This window comes from Scleropages formosus, chromosome 23 (assembly GCF_900964775.1).
Source record: "Scleropages formosus chromosome 23, fSclFor1.1, whole genome shotgun sequence".
Taxonomy (NCBI): Eukaryota; Metazoa; Chordata; class Actinopteri; order Osteoglossiformes; family Osteoglossidae; genus Scleropages; species Scleropages formosus.
This window is the reverse complement of record NC_041828.1, coordinates 14,049,605-14,069,685: the sequence shown is the minus strand read 5'-3', so window position 1 is coordinate 14,069,685 and position 20,081 is coordinate 14,049,605. Positions and strand designations below refer to the sequence as shown.

At 44.5% G+C, this 20,081-nt stretch overlaps 2 protein-coding genes across 2 annotated transcripts; one reads left to right on the top strand and one right to left on the bottom strand.

The window, feature by feature from the left end:
- Positions 1-1,166: 1,166 nt before the first annotated feature.
- Positions 1,167-12,277, top strand: pdk4 (pyruvate dehydrogenase kinase, isozyme 4). The gene is made up of 11 exons (XM_018731829.2): positions 1,167-2,271; positions 3,182-3,323; positions 4,345-4,416; positions 4,863-5,047; positions 5,644-5,733; positions 6,062-6,139; positions 7,255-7,331; positions 7,601-7,699; positions 8,485-8,595; positions 8,770-8,883; positions 9,281-12,277. Exons 1-11 carry the CDS (start codon positions 2,154-2,156, stop codon positions 9,422-9,424), a joined length of 1,230 nt encoding a protein of 409 aa, XP_018587345.1. The 5' UTR covers positions 1,167-2,153; the 3' UTR covers positions 9,425-12,277.
- A 2,831-nt stretch (positions 12,278-15,108) lies between these two features.
- asb4 (ankyrin repeat and SOCS box containing 4) lies at positions 15,109-19,866 on the bottom strand. The gene is made up of 5 exons (XM_018731828.2): positions 19,288-19,866; positions 18,495-18,794; positions 17,274-17,764; positions 16,248-16,361; positions 15,109-15,619 (listed from the first exon to the last, which is right to left on the bottom strand). Exons 1-5 carry the CDS (start codon positions 19,463-19,465, stop codon positions 15,431-15,433), a joined length of 1,272 nt encoding a protein of 423 aa, XP_018587344.2. The 5' UTR covers positions 19,466-19,866; the 3' UTR covers positions 15,109-15,430.
- Positions 19,867-20,081: the final 215 nt, after the last annotated feature.

Here is a 20,081-nt window from a genome sequence, read left to right as displayed (position 1 = left end):
CAGATTTTTCACCCCCTTCAATCCAGCTATGAAATTTTATATTAAATTAACAATGTTTTCCACTTAACTGCATGTGGGCATATATATTGTATCACAGCAGCAATGCCTGCAAAACGGAAAAATGTATAAATGTAAAACAATCGTATCTCTGAAGAAATGATCCCAGAAGCATGTGAAATCTTGAAGTCACTTTTAATATTCAATATTTATCTGCCCCCTTCTCTTGGACAGCTGTGATGTAGTAATTCTGAACAGATATTTCCAGAGGGTTAGTTAAATTTCCACATGGAGATTTTACACACATATATCATGGCAAGTCGGACCCTAACTCAGCAACACAGGGCACAGGGGGAGGGGATACACCCAGGATGGAACGCCAGTCCATTGTAGGGCATCCCATGCAGGACTCGAACCCTAGACCCACCGCAAAGCAGGACACGGTCAAACCCACTGCGTCAGTGCACCCCCTGACAAGAGATTTTAATGAAATGAAAATATGGCCAAGAAATCAATAGTGTGTTAAGACTAAAATGTTTTAATAAATTACAGTTTTATATAAGATGTATACGTGTCAGTCAGTGCCATGATTTTGCTTGAAAAGGACACATTATTTTGGTGAGCATAAAAGAGAACCGCTTATAGATGGTAGTATAGTGGTTAGAGCTGCTTCCTTTAGACCCCCAGGTTACAGGTTTGACTCTCATCTCTACCTGTAGGACCCTTGAGTGAAGTACTTACTTTAAATTGCTCCCTTAGAAATTAACCACCTGTATGAATGGGTAAGTAATTGCAGGTTAACACTGTAAATTGCTTTGGAGGAAAGAATCAGGTAAATGTATTTAATCTTTAAATTTAATTTTCTCTCCCACCCTCTGCATTATGAAGTGATTATAGTGAAAACCACATTTGTCAGGTTGTACAGCACAAATCTGCAGCCAGTCTCGGGTTTTTCTTGTAGAAACTCTCTCGGAAAGCATTACAGAGAACACTGTCAAAGGCACTTTATAGGACTTAGAGTGATGTAAATAAAACTCAGTGAAAGGAGTTAGAGCATGAAGTACAAAATGCCAACACGACATGGAGAAAGGCAATTAAAACACCTTTGAAATAAATACATATGTCAAGTGTCCATTTGAAAATGAGCCAATTGTTTAATATGCATTTACTGCTCCGCTTATGATTACAGTCACCATTTGTAAATTGAATTCATTTACTAAATACGTTCATTTCCGGATTGGGATATAATCATAATATACATTCAATATACAATGAGTGTGGAATGCCTTAATATGTATTTAAATGTTTGAGTGACCCATAACATGACAGAAAAACGAAACTATAGAGAAAACAGGAACAAACGGGTATATTTCACATTGCTTCGGTGGGTACATTTACTAAATTTGAGGTACAGAAAAAAGGCCAGTAATTTAGATTGCAATATTTATATGCTGAAAATACGTCTTCTGCAGTAACGCAGTTTGCAATATTTTCAATGGTGCAACATTTTTACTAAAAACTGCAGTTCATGTTTTCCAATGGGTACTCAGCTGTGTGTTTCCATGGAAACAGGTACCATTTACAGAATCCTACAAGGAGAGCGAACCGCGGATGCGCTTCGGAACGCGAGCGGACACTTAAGCTCCGCCCCAACCTCAGCCGTCGCGATCTGTGCGCGTGCGCAGCGCGCCTCGCAACATGGCTGCAATGGTATCTTCCAGGAAAAGCGAGACCACCAAAACCCTGCGACAACAGCATCACTAATAACTCCTCCCAGGACTCGAGCGATTGGCTAGTGTGTATCCGTGTTTGCGATTGGTTTTTTGCTATGCAAATAACATTTAACACCGCCCATCACGATGTTCTTGTTTGCGATTGGCTACTTGGAATGTCAATCATCCGTCGACAAGTCCGAAGGCTGTCCCAAGGAAGCAACCGATCAACCGATCTTGGCACATTCTGCACGTACGAAGACATTGCGAGGGGTATGTGATGAGCTCAAGTCCCGTGCTCCGCATCCGTTGCAGAATGTCTCTTTTCTCCGAATAGATTCGCCATAGCTGCTAGTTGAGCTGTTTGCGAGGCGCCGCCTGGCTTGCGTGGAGGACGAGAGAAGCGCGGCGCATCATCGATTAGGATTAGTCATCATCATCATCATGAAATTCGCACAGTTTCTGCTGAAGAACGGCGCAAAGAGTGCCATCCCGAAGGAGGTGGAGAGGTTCTCCAAATTCTCCCCCTCCCCCCTGTCCATGAAGCAGTTCATAGATTTCGGTAAGTGAGACCTGCTCTGTTTGTTAAACCCGGTATTATTCCGCGTATCTCTGCTGCTGTTGATGTGTTGTTGTTGTTGTTGCTGCTGCTGAGGAGGCTGATCTCACGGACAAATCTATCATCACGATGACCGCCGGCATCCGTGTCCCGGTGGCTCCTCCGCGCCCTCTTCGCAGTAACGCTCTTCTTCGCCGTTACGCACGCGGCACGGTGACGGTGACAGTGACTCTCACGTGTCCGTATTGTGGCCGAACGAGCGGCGGGCAGCAGCCGCTCTCGTCCCGTCCGTGCGCCTGCTCCACCTGCGCTCCTGCGCTCCTCTGCTCTCTGGACGCGATCGCGGAACCGACTCTGGGCAGTTTCCGATCATATGCACACAGTGAGTGGCTGGTCTTGATGATCATGATGGTGATGAAGATGACGACGATGACGAAGTCGATGCGCTCGTGTGCCGGGCGCGCGCGCGCCCACGCGACACTCCGCTCCAGGATCGCGATCGCGACATTATATTTAATGTGCCGGAGCTGGCGCGCGTCTCGGGTGGAGGTTCGTGAACTTCCCCGGCCGGACAGGTTACTTACTGTCACTGACTGTGTGCGGCACGGTTTCACTAATAATCAATGGAGGGGAAAAAAGGGAAAAGTATTGACTCGATCCTTTTGAGCGGCGCCGGCAAATTTACATACATTTACCTGTGTTGTTGCTGTTTACCTGCTCTTTTCGTCCACTTAGTGGTATGTTGCAGGTAATGGACTGAGTGATTTGCCCATTTATACAGCAGGGTAATCCTACTGTATCAGTTCAGTGTAAGTACCTGAAGGGGGATTCGAACCCACAACCTACAGGCTGAAGGAGATCAGACATAACTGCTGCAGCCTCGCTGATGAACGTCCACGTGTTGTCCGTGCAGGTTCCGCCAATGCTTGTGAGAAGACCTCCTTTGTGTTTCTGCGCCAGGAACTTCCAGTGCGGCTGGCGAACATCATGAAGGAGATAGACTTTCTCCCCGACAAACTCCTCGGCACGCCTTCTCTTCAGTTGCTGCAGAGCTGGTAAAACCCGGGACTTTACCTTGCTTCCGGGACAGCTTTCCCCTCCGATGCCCTGTATCTGATGGAAGATCCTGATATGGAACCGTACAGCTTTAATATTTTTAACAATTAGTTTTGTTAACATGTGGGGGGTGCAGTGGCGCAGTGGGTTGGACCACAGTCCTGCTCTCCAGTGGGTCTGGGGTTCAAGTCCCGCTGGGGGTGCCTTGCGATGGACTGGCGTCCCGTCCTGGGTGTGTCCCCTCCCCCTCCAGCCTTACGCCCTGTGTTACCGGGTTGGCTCCGGTTCCCTGTGACCCCGTATGGGACAGGCGGTTCTGAAGATGTGTGTGTGTGTGTTTTGTTAACATCAAATTTTTTCCTCTTGCCGATATATCCATAAGACGCGGTTAAGCTCGTTCTTAAGAACATTTTTGATCATGTTCAGTACGTTATCACACTTTTACAGTGGTTATTTTCTAACATCTGCAGTGCTTCGAAAACATCATGTTTGACCTAGAAATAGGCCAGTGGGCGGTCGGTCAGTCCGCGGTTCCTCGCTCGTGGGGCCAGGGTTTGAACGTCTGCCAGCCCTTGTTATCTAACAGCGTGTGACAAGTACGCCTGTGTATTTATGGCCGAGCCGTTGACACACTTCACCTTTGGATCGTCATGCTTCAGCTCATTTTTTACTCCATGCCCTACTGTACGTGGAACTCCCAGTTACGCCTCAAACCCCTGATAAACTAAACGCCCTTGGATTTCATGAAAAAAACGCTACTGAGCTTAAGTGACAGTGCTCATACTTTCATAATTAGAATTCCAGTTTACATATCATACTGCTTTTATCTTTAGCTGAATGTGCAATATATGACAGCTTTTTCTTAAAGTTGCTTTTTAGTTCTCGGAAAAATTAGGGGTTTTTCCAGGCCTCCCTAAGCGTCTACTCCTCTGTTAAATTGGTGGTGTTGAAGAGTCGGACTTTAAAGTCGTGTTTTGCGTTGCCTGTGTTTTAGGATGATGACCTCTGTTTTGTAAACAGGTATGCACAGAGTCTCATGGAAATTGTGGATTTCTTGGAGAAAGATCCTGAAGATAAAAAAATCCTAAAAAAGTAAGCTGGGGGCGGCTCAAATTCAGTACATGATTTTAAAGACATATTATTTCCGTAACACTTTGATGGAGCAGTTTGCTGGGTACGGCTGGTAGCACAGTGGTTAAAGCTGCTACCTTTCCACCAAAAGTTACAGGTACCTGTGAGCAAGCTACATACCCTAAATTGCTCCAGTAAAGATTATTCATATGGGTAAATCACTGCAACTAACTTAATCCTTTATGTTGCTTTGGAGAAAAGTGTCAGTAAAAGACCATAGTGTTTTTTTCACCGTGGTAAAGAATGCTCCGTGTTTTGTGTGTAACTGATTGTAATATAAAAAGTTGAAATGCATGTAATGGCCTTTTTTGTGCCCCCAAGTTTAAGCTTAAATTTTCTTGAATGTGTCGTGTGGGGCAGTTGTACATAATCCTTTCGGCGGTTTCAACGGGCTCTTTCCTGTGCAGATTTACAGAAACGCTCATCAATATCAGGAACAGGCACAACAATGTGGTCCCCACTATGGCTCAAGGCGTCGTGGAGTATAAGGACGCGTTCGGCGTCGACCCTGTGACCAATCAGAATGTCCAGTATTTCCTCGACCGCTTCTACATGAGCCGCATCTCGACCCGGATGCTCATGAACCAGCACAGTGAGCGCTTTGTCGTATTTGTTTTTTATTGCTGTCCTGCCGTTGTTTAAACAAACTTTTTCATGTCTGGTCTCTTTAAGACTAATTATTGTATAATCATAGTAATATACCCTGGAACTGAAGTGACTTTTAAAGATAATAAGAGTTTGAGTTAAGGGATGCAAGGGGGATAAAGTACAAGCTGCTTGACTTTTTATTTGATCACTATCAAAATGTTTAGTAATTTAACACTTGTAGCAATCAAGCAGTTGTAAGTACCTTAATGTTGTAAGTCGCTTTGGAGAAAAGTATCAGCTAAATGAGTAAATATAAATGTATGAAGCTGTTACAAGTCACATTTATGTTGGCACAAAGATCGTATTAAGGTAACTACTTCATGGTACTATATACTTTATAGTTTTGTGCAATTTTTCATTTAATAACAAAAATCAATTAATTAATCCAAATGCGATCACCTACATTTGCGTATGTTTGCCTGTGTCTAATTTTATGCAAAATCTTGATGCTGGAGATTCATGCTGTGAGATGTAACTTAGGTGAGTCTGTGTGTGTGTGTGTGTGTGTGTGTGTGTGTGTGTGTCTGCGTGTGTTTTCAGCGCTGATCTTCCATGGAAGCACCAACCCTGCCCACCCAAAACACATTGGCAGCATTGATCCCAACTGTGATGTGGTGGAGGTTATAAAAGGTAATAAGGGAACATGCAGGCTGTCCATATGTGTTTATGACTTTTTCTGTCGGCGTTTTCTGACCTTTGCCTTTAATGCATAACAAGCGTTTTATTTCATGTATAAGTGAACAGCCTAAATATTAAAACGTGCACTTTGATGGATAGCCTGTGGGAAGGAAGAACTAAACCAGCTCTCTAACCGAAAGCGATGTTGCCTTTGTGTTTTGCTTTTCTCTTTCTCGCCGCCGTCTGTATTTCCACCAAAAAGACGAAAGACAGGGTTGCATAACAGTCACAGATCCCCCCCGGCGCAGGAAATAACCCGCATCTATTTGTTTTCTTTCAGATGCCTACGAGAGCTCCAAGATGCTCTGCGATCAGTATTACCTAACATCTCCTGAAGTGGAGATCAAACAAGTGAATTGTGAGTGCCATTGTTTCCAGTAGAAAACAACAGAAAAAGGAATGAAACAAAACTGGATCTAGGTTTATTTCCTGGCTCACGCTGCAGAGCAGCACTGGCAGCCATGGGCTGTTTTAACTGCTTTACCCATTAGTGCAGGTTGTATGATTACCAGCACTGATTTTTACTGTCACAGTCCTTGGGGAGAAACAGGCTAAAGATAGTCACACGGAAATGTGAGGGTTGTTTTTTTTCAGTCTGGTCCACTATTGCAGTTCTTCAACTGTTATAATTGTATAGTTAATTGTAACTTGTTGTACTTACAGTATATATAATGTATTTATAGTCTATTCATACTAGTACCCTGTAAAACGGCTCTAGCATTCGTAGCCTCTAATTCTGTTGTTTAAACTTTAGAGAATGTGCTTACATTCTGACGAGGCTTGCAGCCCTGTGGTTTATATGTTTACAGTTTTTAAACAAGGGCTTTTAATCATATTCTGAACTTCAAAGCAATACTAGATTATTTAGGTTTACAGCGAATTGCGATACCTTGTGATAGACTGCTATATCAGTCCGCAAATATATCAGTTTATTTTTTTTCAGAGCAATGCCATTTAATGTAGAATTTTTCGTTTTAGACACATTCCAGTGATTGACAAGCTCTTTGCCCTTAAATGAAAGACTGTTGTGTTGTAAAAAATTACAGCCACATTGCTCAGGTGTTTTGGAAGTCATTACAGACTGCCAGATCACATAAGGAGTGACAGCTACACTATGTGTTTTAGTATTTACATTTATGTATAGTGTGTTTACATTTATCTTGTTTCAGTGGAAGTATTATTCCATACCTGTCTTTCTTAAATCCAATGTGCTTCATCGCATTTGCAGTTCAGAAGCCGCCTTTCTGCCAATTTATACCCATTTAGTCAGCATTAAAATTGCATGCAGAGTGAGGAAACTGCTTTTTGGTTCCCTGGCAGTCAGGAAATTATACTCCGATAGCCCTACAGTGTTGTTTTTTTTTTTTTTTTAAATTTAATAAACGCAACGTGTCTCTAATTTGTGCCTGAAATGATCAAAACAAAATGTTCACGTAAGGCTGCTGAGTGATGCCGGCTTTCTTTTATTTGCAGCCAAAGCGCCCGGACAGCCCCTACATATCGTCTATGTACCGTCCCATCTTTATCACATGTTATTTGAACTCTTTAAGGTACCTTTGGAAGCTTTTCCCTATTTTTTAATGGTTATTGCAAGCATAGGCATTGTTTTTCTATTTTTGTAAATGTATAAATATAGTCCTTAAATGCAGGAAGATTTTCCTGTTTTGTCAAGCATGAGCATAGGCTTTCAAGTCTGTCCAGTGTATGTAATTTTCCGGTCATGTTCTGAGAAATGAGCCGTTTGTCTTTATGCCTGCACGGCAGCCTGTGATTTTGCTGTTATGGGCTGAACCTTTGTGGTCATTGTTTCTCTTTGCAGAATGCAATGAGAGCTACAGTGGAGGCGCATGAGTCCAGCCTTACGCTTCCGCCAATCAAAGTCCGAGTTTCCCTCGGAAGCGAAGACCTGACCATAAAGGTGACGTTTTTTTTATGTTGCTGTGGGAAGGTTCGTCAGCTTGGCATTGCATCGCAGCCAACAGTTTTGAAAAGGTGTGGGGGCAATTGGCTTGTTTTGTGATGCTCAGTGCAGTTTGTCATAGTTTTACACACTCCCCATGAAAATGAAATTTTCACAGAGAGCTTGCTGTTACCCTGTAGACCCAGTAGTCCTTTAAAAAAAAAAGTCACTGTAAAATCGCAACTCAATTTCTGCATTTACTTATAATTAATAGTAGAAGAAAAGAAGTTAGTATAATTAAAATTCATTGTTATCATCTTCCAAATTCTATGTTCAAAATGTAGACTTTCATAAGCCTCGCATACATTGAATGGTGAGGAAGCTTTTTATGTATAGGCATACAGTATGTTTGCTATTACAATCACATGCATGATTCAGAAAAGCTTTGATTGAATAAAACAACAAAATTATTACTTTTCTAAATTATTTTCCAGAAACAAACTGCAAAAAAAGTAAAACTGCATTAAAAAAAAAACATCAGTATGAAGGGTTGAAAAGGTTTTTTTTTTGTGGTTCACTTTGTTAGCCCAAAACTTATCCCCCATCTGCCATGCCAAAAAAAACTGCAAAATCACCCAGAGGGGGACCATAACGAAATGGAACGAAAGAGAAAATAACAGCAACCTGTTCTGGGGAGGGGCGCTAAATGTAGCCAGAGACAAAAAATGCAGGACAGTGTCCATCATGGCTTTGTGATGAAGTTGGAGCGCAAAGGACTAACTTAAGATTTCTGCTGCTCACAGATGTCGGATAGAGGTGGTGGAGTTCCGCTGAGGAAGATCGAGCGCCTCTTCAGTTACATGTACTCCACAGCACCTAGTCCAGTCACTGGCAACACCCGCAATGCACCACTGGTGAGGACAATCAAACATCTAATATGCTGGCGGTAATTAGTCAGCAGGCTATTGTGTCAAGCTTAGAAAAAAACTGAACGATTTTGAAAAATAACATGTACCAACCAGCTCAAGCTTCTCATATGTTAACTTGGAACTTTTTGTTGAAGTTTTTTTTTTTGGCTTGTGTTATAGGCTGGATTTGGTTACGGCCTCCCTATTTCCCGTCTCTACGCCAAGTATTTTCAGGGAGATCTGCAGCTGTACTCTATGGAAGGATACGGAACCTCCGCTGTGATTTACCTAAAGGTGACACCTCTCTGTTTGTGCAGAGTGTTTTATGGTTTGGAGTTTATCAACGTGAGGTGTGATTAGTTGTCATTAGGCCACATGGTGATAAGTTGCATGAACTGATTAATAGCTTAAAATGTTCGCCAAGATATGAAATATTTAATTGATTCCATGTGTATTAATTGCTGTGTTCAAGCATACCGCAGCAGTCCTCTCTTTGAGCTCAAACACATCCATGAGCTTAAATACTGACTGCCTGCTGCCCCATGAGTTTAGATGTCACAGCAAAAAAAATGGAAAGATGAGTAAAAGATGAGAAAAAGTAAAAGTAAAACATGTAAATGATAACAATGATGGGACCGTATAGGAAGCCCAGATGAACACCGCTGTCTGTGCCTCCTTGTTCTACTCACAGGCCTTGTCCTCAGAGTCCATTGAGCGGCTGCCGGTATTCAATAAGTCCGCCCTTAGGCACTACCAGACGAGCACGGAGGCTGACGACTGGTGTGTTCCCAGCAGTGAGCCCAAGAAGCTGGGCAAGTACGAGTACAATGTATAGAAGTCTGGCATGACAAGAGACACGCTGGAGCCATCGGAAGCCCATAGTGTGGATCACAAAGTCTGCGGGCAGCAGCACGTTAGAGTCGATGGCAGCCAGAAGCGTTGAGGAATTTACTTTTAGTACCGGAATTCTCAGATGTTTGTATGGGGGCATTTCTTACATTGCATTTTACAGATTGTAGCAGATTCCTTAAGTATATTTTATCATTATGGTAGTTACAGAGTATTAAAATATAAACTTGATTTGTCTTGATAAGGGACTGACACGAGCATTTGCACTTTTAGGAGACCGTTTGAGCTATTTTAATGTAAACAACTTTTTTCTGATTTTTAAAAATTTTTTTAAAATCTTTTTTCACTCCTTTTTTTCCTCCTAGTTTTGACATGCTCAGTTATTCAGTCCTTATGTAACCCCACAAAAGCATGACACTTGGGTTCACACAATCACACAGTTTGTTCTTTTTATTGAATGGGCTTTGTCGTTCTGATGTAGTACATTTGGAAGAGAGCAACATTTTTCCTGTTCCACCTATAGTTCTGTAGGTGCACAGCTGACCTTAGGAGTCACCATGAGCGGGCAGCATGACCCACTCATCTCACCTGCTTAATGGAACACAGGCCAATTTGTGTTCCCTGGGCCTGCTGTGGGCACAGATGGGTTTGAGTCCCAGCAGGGTTGTGTAGTGACATACCTTTGGGCATTCCCCATGGTTTTCAGTTTCTGCTAAGAGAACAGATGTCTTCAGTTTTTAGTGTTAATATATACAATGTACTGTATATTAGACAGAGGCCTTGGCTACAACAACCACTACATGATTGTTGACCTTACTGTTGTTTCTGACCAAATGATCTAATGAGCAGCCGTGAAGTGGGAGGTTGTTCTTTCACATGTGGGCCATTTCAAGAGCAAATTATACCTTGGGTGTACATTCACACAGGTGTGCATTCACACAGATGTACATACACACAGGTGTACATTCTCCGGCAGCTAAGCGCTTCAGACCTATCGATCATAACAGCACAGAGTAGAAATTAGATTTCAGTTATAGATAAGCTAATACTGACAGTTTTGATGAAAAGCCAATTTTTACCTCACCAGCTATGAATCTTTTGTTAAAAGCTGCTCTGTAGTTTGACCATAGCAAGTTTCCCACAAGGGTTATCCCGGAAGTGAAGTATTGTTAGTGTGTGGTTAATTCTGTCTCAGTTATATTATTAGGTAAGAGCTAAAGTCAGACTACATTGCTCAAGGGGACTGTGAAGGGTATGCAACCAAAGTATTAGAAAATTTTTAAAAAAGTGTTTTCTTTGGTATCTGGAGCATCGTATGTTTACTCTGTTTTACTCTAGTTTTTGGTTTCAGGTGTAAAGTGATATAACTGTTCCACAGACTTCCTTTCTTTTTTTTTCCTTTTTCCAGGGGTTGTTTTCATAGTTTTCTCTACAAAAGCAACATTTGCAAAGCAGTTTTGGTTTAGGCCATACTCTGCCTTTTTCACAGTTCTATGCGGTTTATTGGCAAAAGCATAAAACCACTCGTAAGTATGAAAAAGGAACACTATCAAAGGGTTTGTTTATTCATTCCTTTCCCTGCATGTTGAAATATTGTGATTTGTCTCTTTTTTTTTGTTTGTTTTTAATGTTGATCCTGTTGTGTGTGTGTGTGTGTGTGTGTGTGTGAGAGAGAGAGAGAGAGTGTAACCTGCCATAGTCGTGCCCTGTGACTCTCGATTAGCTCATTTCTGTAGAAATGCATTAAGCGACCCCAAGCCCATGGTACAGAAGGGTTAACGCCCCCCCCACACACAGACACAGACATACAACTGTACATGAATGTTAAATTTTAACAGCATTTTTACATCTTCAGTATTGTTTTGCATTTAAACAGATGGTATGAAACTAATTACACTGAAGTGCCAACAGCCGTGAGTGTCTGCGGTGGATGTCATTGTTTTACTCACATGATCTCAGGATGGTCGCAGTGTGTCATACGTTCATATCGTCAAGAGTGCTGTGTGCGTTCATGAAAACTTGACCCAAGGGTCGGATCGGTGGAGCTGACTGAATAAACCCGCTTTTGCGTTGTGTAAAATGAAGGCGTGATGGAGAGGATAGTTTTTTTTTTTTTTTTTTTTTTAGGTTAGTTTTTATAAAACTATAAACTAAAATTTCTGTTCACTCAAATAAAGAACAACCACTGTCCTTCATGCATGTTGCTCGTTGTATTGCTTTCATGGCGTCGCACGACAGAATTTCTTCGGTGCTCACGTCCACGGTTTGTACCCGTAATTCCACAGCACCGCTTTGTTGCTGTAGTCCTTCAGTCTTACCGCGGACGGTTATTCCGCAGCTACGGACGGTCCCGACGCTGAACGTTCTGTGTTTTTCCTGGAGTGTGGCTGCGATTTGTCTCGTCTTCTGGAATTCCGGCCCGCCGGGCCTCTGCGGGGGCGCCCGGCCTCTCGGCGTTCCCACGCCAAGCCGAAAGCCTTCGCATTACCTCTCATTTCCCATTTTGACACGGTCAGCAATAAAATTTGAACTTGGCAGCTTCCGTTGTTGCCTAAGAAAACTTGCATGCTACAGCACTTTTTTTTTTTTTTTAACTGGATGTTGTCTAGTCAACACTGTTAATACGTTACGTAATGGAAAGTGTGTGGTCCACATGTGATAAGAATCTTGCTGAAGTGTATCGGGTGAGAAGGACAATGGCTGCGTGTCGCTCCTGCGCCCTGCGGCCCCGTGCTGCACAGCTCCGGGGCTTCTTCGCACCCCGACTTGCGAAAGAGCCTCTTTAACAAGGCACCCGATTGTGTTCCAAGCCTATGATGCAAATAAAGTGATTGCAGTAAGCTGCTTATGTGTTTTCCTTCGCTGGTTCTTATCTCTTAATTACATTAAAATAGCTGTTGGCATCCCTTTGTGTGTGTGTGTGTGTGTGTGTGTGTGTGTGTGTGTGTGTGTGTGTGTGTGTGTGTGTGTGTGTGTTACACTGCTCTGCTGTATCAATAGCTAAATTATTGTAGGTAACAGAATATTGTATATGATCTTGTCAACTAAATACTTGTACTAGTTATTACAATAATAATAATTACTGTGATAATTAAAGACAAATGCATGATACCTCTGTAGGAAAGAAAACGGAGGACCAGTCCTGACTGTCAGAAGGCAGTTGTCCTCTGTACCACTTTGCACCGCGGTAACACGAGTGTCTTGCCGCCTCGGCGGCCCAGGTTTGATGAATTGTGTTTTTATTTTTCGGTATCCTGTTTTAAAGTCGCAAAAGCATTCGCTTAACGTAAAATATACAAGTGTGGTCTGTCAGTTGTTCAGGTGGGCGACGGTCAACGAAAAATCTTGTCCAGCGAGAGTTACGGGATGTGATGGCTGCTCTTTATGGTTGACTTTCACCACCTTCCCCCACTGCTTGTTTTGAGAAGGAGAGCTGTTCCTTGGCCCCGCTCCAGGACTCTTATTCCTGGAAGGTGGCCAGGCTCCGAGAACAAACAGTTCCCTTTGGACCCGCCTGGCCGTTTTCCTTCCCGGCGGGGTGCCCCTCCGGCCGGCGCGGGGGCACGCGCGCCACATCCGAACCAGCTTCCCCCCTATTTGTGACCCTCGGACGTTGTTCTTGTCGCTTCTCGGCTTTACGGGCATAGAACCCCCAACGCATCACCGGTGCCGTTCCTGGTAACGTGGGAGTTCCTTAACCGCCTTATCAGCCCAACTCCAAGCACGGCAGTACAGGGCTGCTGGCTCTGTTTATCTAATGCTGTAGGCGGGTCGCTCGCCTCGGGCTCATTGCCTCTGTGTGTAGAGAAAGCCTTTGGACAGAGGAATCTGCCAGGACCGTGTCTGCACCGCATTCCCAGAATTCCCTGTCGCACACTTTGGAATAAACACGGCAAGGGTCAGAAGGACGCTGCTCGTACGAGAACCATCGGCTGTGCGTGCAGGAGCACTCGGCCCATGGAGGTGACGCTCGTTCACTTCTTTGTTTCTTCAGCTTTTATCCAAAGCAACTTATAATCCGAACCCATCTGCACAGCTGGATTTTCAATGCTGCGCTGCTGCGGAGCCTCAACATGCGGTTATGAGCTCCTTGGCTGGAGCTCCCTGGCCCCTGGATGTTGGTGGAGCCCGAAGGGGAAGAATTTCTGAGTCGCTTGGGTCAGCCCATGCCCTTCACCTTGGCATCTTGAAAACACACCTCTCTCTCTATATATAGTATACATACATCGACACAATCACAATAACAGCTCCCTTTGTAAATGCAAAATTATATTGTTCAAAATCAGTAAAGGTGAAATCACCTTAAAAGCATATAATTTATTTATTTTACTTAGTTGTCAAAGCATCTGGTAGAATAGGGGTTAGAGCTGCTGCCTTTGGATCTGAAAGTTGTGGGTTCGAATCTCAGCTACAGTATCCTTAAGCAAGGTGTTTACCCTACAAGAGTCCAGTAAAATTGCCTCGGTGAATAATTGTAATTTGCTTTGGAGAAAAGTGTCACGTACACGTCCTTTTTTTACACCTTTCTCTCGGAGGTGCTGCAGCAGCGTGTGTAGCTGAGATCTCAGCATTCACTACATCGCTTATTACAGCTTGTGAACAGGAACAAAAGGAGTAGATGAAGAACTGGTGGAATTTATAGGATGTAGCAGCAGTGTGGAAGAAGCATGTCCCACTGCCAGTTGGAGTGTGATTTTGTAGCACAATTTTAGTTTGTTGGGTCAAAATACACGTTTTACCATGACTCTGTCTGGACCTTTTTAATTCCTAAGGTGCTTCAAACTGATATTTGTTTTACCCTTTGTAGAAATAATGGCCCCTCTGAGGTATAATACAGCAAAGTCACTCATTATTAATTAAAAAAGTGAATATTTCCGAGAATAAGGTTGCAACATGCAAACTAGGTTATTGCAGATTTATTTTTATTTTTATGAAATGCATGTTCCTGTAACTGATCTGTAACCGTGTATTTAAAATGTAGTTCTGCGCAGTCCCGAAGCACAGGACCTTAGTTTAAAAAAAGGCAAAATTTAATAATTCATATTGTGCATAATTTACATTCTACATATGTTCCAGAGGGAAGAAGTCATATTTAAAGTCATCATTATGTTGAATGGAAGACGTGTATTTTTACCCTGCAGTACAGTGCCTTGTTTGGGTTTTGGACGCAGAGGCTGCCAGTTAAACCCTTCAGGGTGTAATCTGGGGTCTTTGGAAGAGGAATAACAGCTCGAAGATTCACCCTCATGTTCCCCTAAGTGCATCTGTTGTCTGCCAGTGTTACGTTATTCATAATAAATAAGACCCTAAAACCTCTTTTGCCCATTTGGAACACATCCAGTTCCGCAAATTCCCACGACAGTAATGAAAGCCCAACTTCAATTATCGCACACTTTAACTCATATTGCTAAAAGTCCATCTTTTTAAAGTCTCATTCAAATTTGAATATGAAAGGGTTTTTCATGTTAAGTGCATTTTTAACAGCTGCAACAGCTGCAGCGCTACTTGCCTTCCTTGTACACTTTCCCAGAATGCACGTACCTTTATGCATATACATATATATGTATATATATATGTATATATTCAGAAAAACGGCACAGGAAAGACAAGAGGTGTTCTCCATAACAGTTCATTTAAATGAAGAGCACAGCTTTATGCATTTATGCAAATGAACATGCAGATTTTGCAGTTTCACCCATCGCGCCGCAGGTATTTTACTCAAGTCGTTCCGGCATCTTCTTAGTGAAAAACAGCAAAGTTCTTCCTGAAACCTGAAACTAAACCAATTCACGACAAGACCAGTTCCTTGACACCTACACAGTTCCTCTGCCGTGGTCCCTTTCTTCTTATAGGTATTTCTTTTCAGAGCCAATGTGCAATTCATAGCTATAATACAAAGCAGGGAACACGTCTTCTTTTTTTTCCTCAAACTCCCATATCTAATAACAGCTGTTGAGAAATGTCAAGTTTTGCAGGTCCAAGTCACATCGCATCAGTAAATGACTCCTACGGGTTCCAACAGCAGGTACCTTTGGATGGACAGAGGAACGGGCAGGTTTTGGATGCCGCCGTGGCACCTGTTCCTCATCTGCGCACGGATCGCACACCTGGCCAGGTGCAGCAGGGTGCGGGGGCTGTTTGTGCACGCCGCGAACAGAGAGTCGTAAAACTCCCGGTGTTGCTGGGAACGACAAAAGGGAGAACAGCTGATGATCGTGGGGGTGGGGGGCGGGTAGGGTGATGTTATTCATCGCATGAGAATGAAAAGATGAATGTGAGACTGGGATGAGGAAACGAAACCAGGATCTGCACAGAATGACAGGCTGAAACGGGATGAACAACTTGCCAGATATCTGGGTCCAAAAACACGAGTAATTTTACTCACCGGAGTAATATATTAATTCTGAGGGGCCATCAAAGTGATTTGGACATTAAAAGGGACCCTCCCCCCCCACCTTTTTCACGTCTCTGTGTTCATATATACAGCATGGTCACCGAATCCAACCTTTGTCTGGATCCATATTTCTCTGTCTGCTGGTGAAATGCAAAACGCACTTCTGTTTGCCCTGAGCTGTGGGACACTTTGGACAAAATCATCTGCCTAATGAATAAATGTAAGTGTGAACGTTAGCATTCTTTGCTGGGATCCTGTTATTTTTTTTCCGCCGTGACTGTGCAAATATGTATGTATTGCCTTACAGATGTCATTTCAAATTACGTAACTGCAAACATCTTCTTTTCCGCTGCTCTCTGGCGACGCGGAGACAAGAGAAGAGAGACGACGCGTAGAAAGGGCTCGGTGAAGGTACCTTGTATACAATGTCTGGAATGGCAGTCCTCCACTTCCTTGTGCACTTGATGTGCTCGTACGAGTTCACCATCACCTCCACTGCCCTGGGGAACTGGTGGCAGGACTGCAGCACCTGCAGAGGTGTGTTTGTCAGGAAAATGTGTGTCTAATGTGTTCTATACGTATATTTAGTCCTGTAATATGTTATCTGGGGGGGTGCGGTGGTGTGGTGGCGTGGTGGCACAGTGGGTTTGGCCAGGTCTTGCTCTCTGGTGGGTCTGGGGTTCGAGCCCTGCTTGGGGTGCCTTGTGATGGAGTGGCATCCCCTCCTGGGTGCGTCCCCTCCCCCTCCAGCCCTGTGTTGCTGGGTTAGGCTCCGACTTGCCGTGACCCTGCTCAGGACAAGCACTTTCAGACTGTGTGCGTGCGTGTGTTAGTTATCCAATTTCAATAACTGCTTGTCCTGAGCAGGGTGATGATGATCCAGAGCCTCTCCCAGAAAGCACTGGGTCCAGGGCTGACGGAGCGTAAACCCTGGACAGGACACAATACGTCATACTTAAAGGTTTTGACGTTATTTCAGAAAGTTTTTGAAGTGTTTTGGCTGGAAATTTTTGGTCATTATACAGTATTACATTCGTTTTTACTTTCATTAATTTAGCAGACGCCAAAGAAACGTACGGTTATTATCAGGGGCAGCAGGTACAATAGTGGTTTGAACTGCCACCCTTAGATTTAAAGGGCCCAGATTTGATCCCCTCTCCTGCTGTGGTGCCCTTGACCAAGGTACTTACCCTGAACTGATACAGTAAAAATCACCTAGCTGGAAAAGGAGTATACTGTATTACTGTAAGTATCTTAACTTTGTAAGTCTTTCAGGAGGAAAATGTCATCTTAAAGAATAAATGTAAGTATCCATAACAGGGTATTTTAACAATTTTAAACCCTACAGTGTGAGATGGAGGGAAAAGTAGCTCTGAGACAGAGCAGGTGAGGATCACAGCACTCACTGTGATGTGTAAATAGTGATGCGTGTGCAGGGTACCTTGTGAAACTGTGGGGGGTAAATCCTAGCAGCACCGTGGTTGAGCAGCAGCTGGTAGCAGATCTCAGGGACCCCAGCTGGCCTCACTGGGGTCACCTTCAGCACGTACTGGATGGGTGAGCAACCGTTGATGTCCATGGCACGGGCGTCAGCGTCCGCCTCCAGGAGCATCTGCATCAGCACATGGTCGCAGTTCCAGGCTGCCTTGTGCAGCGCGGTCTTGTTGTCCTCCTCCTGCAGGTTCACGTTGGCTCCGTGGTCCAGCAGCAGGCGGCACACCAGGTGGTGGTTAGTGCTGTACTCTTGCTCGCGCATGCTCAGCGCCCAGAAGGCAGCGGTGATGAGCGGGGTCTCCTGATGTGCGTTGGCCGCATCCACGTTCGCACCGTGGGCCACATACAGGGCCACCAGCTCGGGGATGCCACAGCGGGCCACCGTGTGGAGAGGTGTCTCCATGTCATTGTTGTCGCTGCGCTTGTCCACCTGCACCCCTGGAACGGGAGACAGCACACAGCACAGAATGTGTGAGAAAGGTTACAGATTCCTTGTTTTTCTGGGCCAATATAACTGAACATTTATGCTTTTTTTATTGGCCTGATGCTTTTCCCCCATTCAAATTATAGTGTTAAGTTTATTTTAATGATTTAGCCTTTTATGCATCAGGATAACTTACTGGAGCAATTTTGGAATCAGTACCTTGATCCATTATAGAGTAGGTGGTGAGATTTGAACTTTAGGATTAGGGATAAGGTTAGGTTTACTGTAAGGGGTTAGGGTTCAGGTTAGAGTTAAAGTTAGGGTTAGGGAGAGGGTTAGGGTTAGGATTAGGGTTAGTGTTACGGTTAGGGTTAGGGATAGGGATAGGGTTAGGGTTGGGGTTAAGGTTAGGGATAGGGTTAGGGTTACAGTTAGGGTTAGGTTTAGGGTTAGGGTTAAGATTAAGGTTAGGATTAGGGAAAAATCTGGGTTAGGGTTAAGGTTTGAATTAGGGATAATATTATGGTTACTGCACTCTACCCTAACTGAACCAAGTGCTGTAGTAAGAACTGGAAAACCCTCTGAAGTCATCCGTGAGATTAACAGCCCTGGTCTACAATGCATCATGGGCAAGAAAAGTTAATGTTGTAGTTAGTGCATAAAGATTTATTCTCAGCTGCCAATGCCACAGACGGGCCTACTGCAGCAGTGATTTATATTCACTTTGCTTTGAATGGGAGCCACCTTTTAGGATGAGCTGCTTGGCGCAGTCTACAGACTCCCCCGTGATGCAATGGTGCAGCGCAGTGTGACCGCTGAGGGAGACGCTGTTGATCCTCGCCCCGTGGTTGAGGAGCAGGGCCACAAAGTTACTGTTGCCGACCTCGCAGGCTACGTGCAGGGGGGTCTTGCCGTTGGGCTTGCGGTTGACAGCAGCTCCCTTCTCCAGCAGCACCAGGGCGCTGGCAATAGAGTCATACATGACGCACACGTGCAGGCCCGTGGCCCAGGAGCTCTCCAGCTTGTGTCCCGGCAACCAGTAGCCTGCAGGAATGTGGTGAACCGGGGATTCACATGGTGTCGCCAGAAAGTGAACATTTTTGATTGAATGACCTAGTAAGGCACTGCGGTTGTATCTCTGAGTAGAGTGTTTAGAGTGGATCGAACAAGCAAAGCTCCCTCCACCACATAGATCATTAGCTCTTTAAATCATTTCAAATAAAGGTCTCATCAAAACCAAGTGTATGTGCATTAGGAAGATGTGTTTCAAATGAGTTAGGGAATCTAAATTGCCCGCGGTGTGTGAATGTGTGTGTATCTGCTGTATAGTTGGGTTACGGTTACGGTTACGGTTAGAGCTGCAGCCTTTAAAAGAGCTGCAATTCCAGAGCAAAGGTTCGAAAGGTCTGAGGGTGGAAGCAAATTCCTTTCATAGCTGAGCAACAACTACTGGGGGTCACACGCCAAGCAGGGGATTTACTAGGGTATTTCATCTGACAGGGGTCGTTTCAGAACAGGGGCTCCTCTGTACGATTACCTTGCTTGTATGACGCCAGGATCATGCTCTGGTCCTCCACGTCGAGCACGGTTTCAACATCCAGGCTGGTGGCGTGCAAGATCCTGCGCACCTCGTCAGCGTCGTCACGCTGCAGCGCCTGCAGGAAGCGGGTCTTGAGCCGGCGGTCCGCCTCCGATCGCGGGGTGCTCTGGGCCATTCCCCTTCGAGGACCGTGATCATGGGCAACGTTGTTTGGAGCTCTGGCCGAAGCGCTGCGTGCGGTGGGAATCGGGGCTGCGTGAAACACAATCAGGGCGCAGTGCAGCTGCCAGGTTATTTATAGAGGGTCACGGCTCTTGTGGGGGCAGCTGGTCATCCAGCATTGTGGGTCTCAGCTTCCTCTCTGCACCTCATCGTGGGCCAAAGTAACACCGGCATTATTTATAGAAATTAGGACCAGGTGGGGTGGGGGAGGTAAGTAGAATAGACTTCCCCCAAGACAAGGCCTTGCGCTGGAGTAGCTGACAGTGGAGTGGCTTTTTGGGACCTGAAGGTCGTCGGTTCGAATCTCCCCCTACTGACGTAGTACCCTTGAGCGAGGTACTTACCCTAAATTGCTGCAGTAAAAATTGCTCAGCTCTATGAATGCATAAATAACTGTAGTTAACGATGGTAAACAATTGTAGCGTCGTTCTGGAGAAAAGCATCACGTAAAACGAAAATGTGTAAGGACTCGGTCTTTCGCAGACTACGGGTGAACAGATTGAAAGACTGAGACACGCCTTTCATAGTTTGTGCCGTTTCGTTACAGACGCTTTGTTATGTCGGCCAGC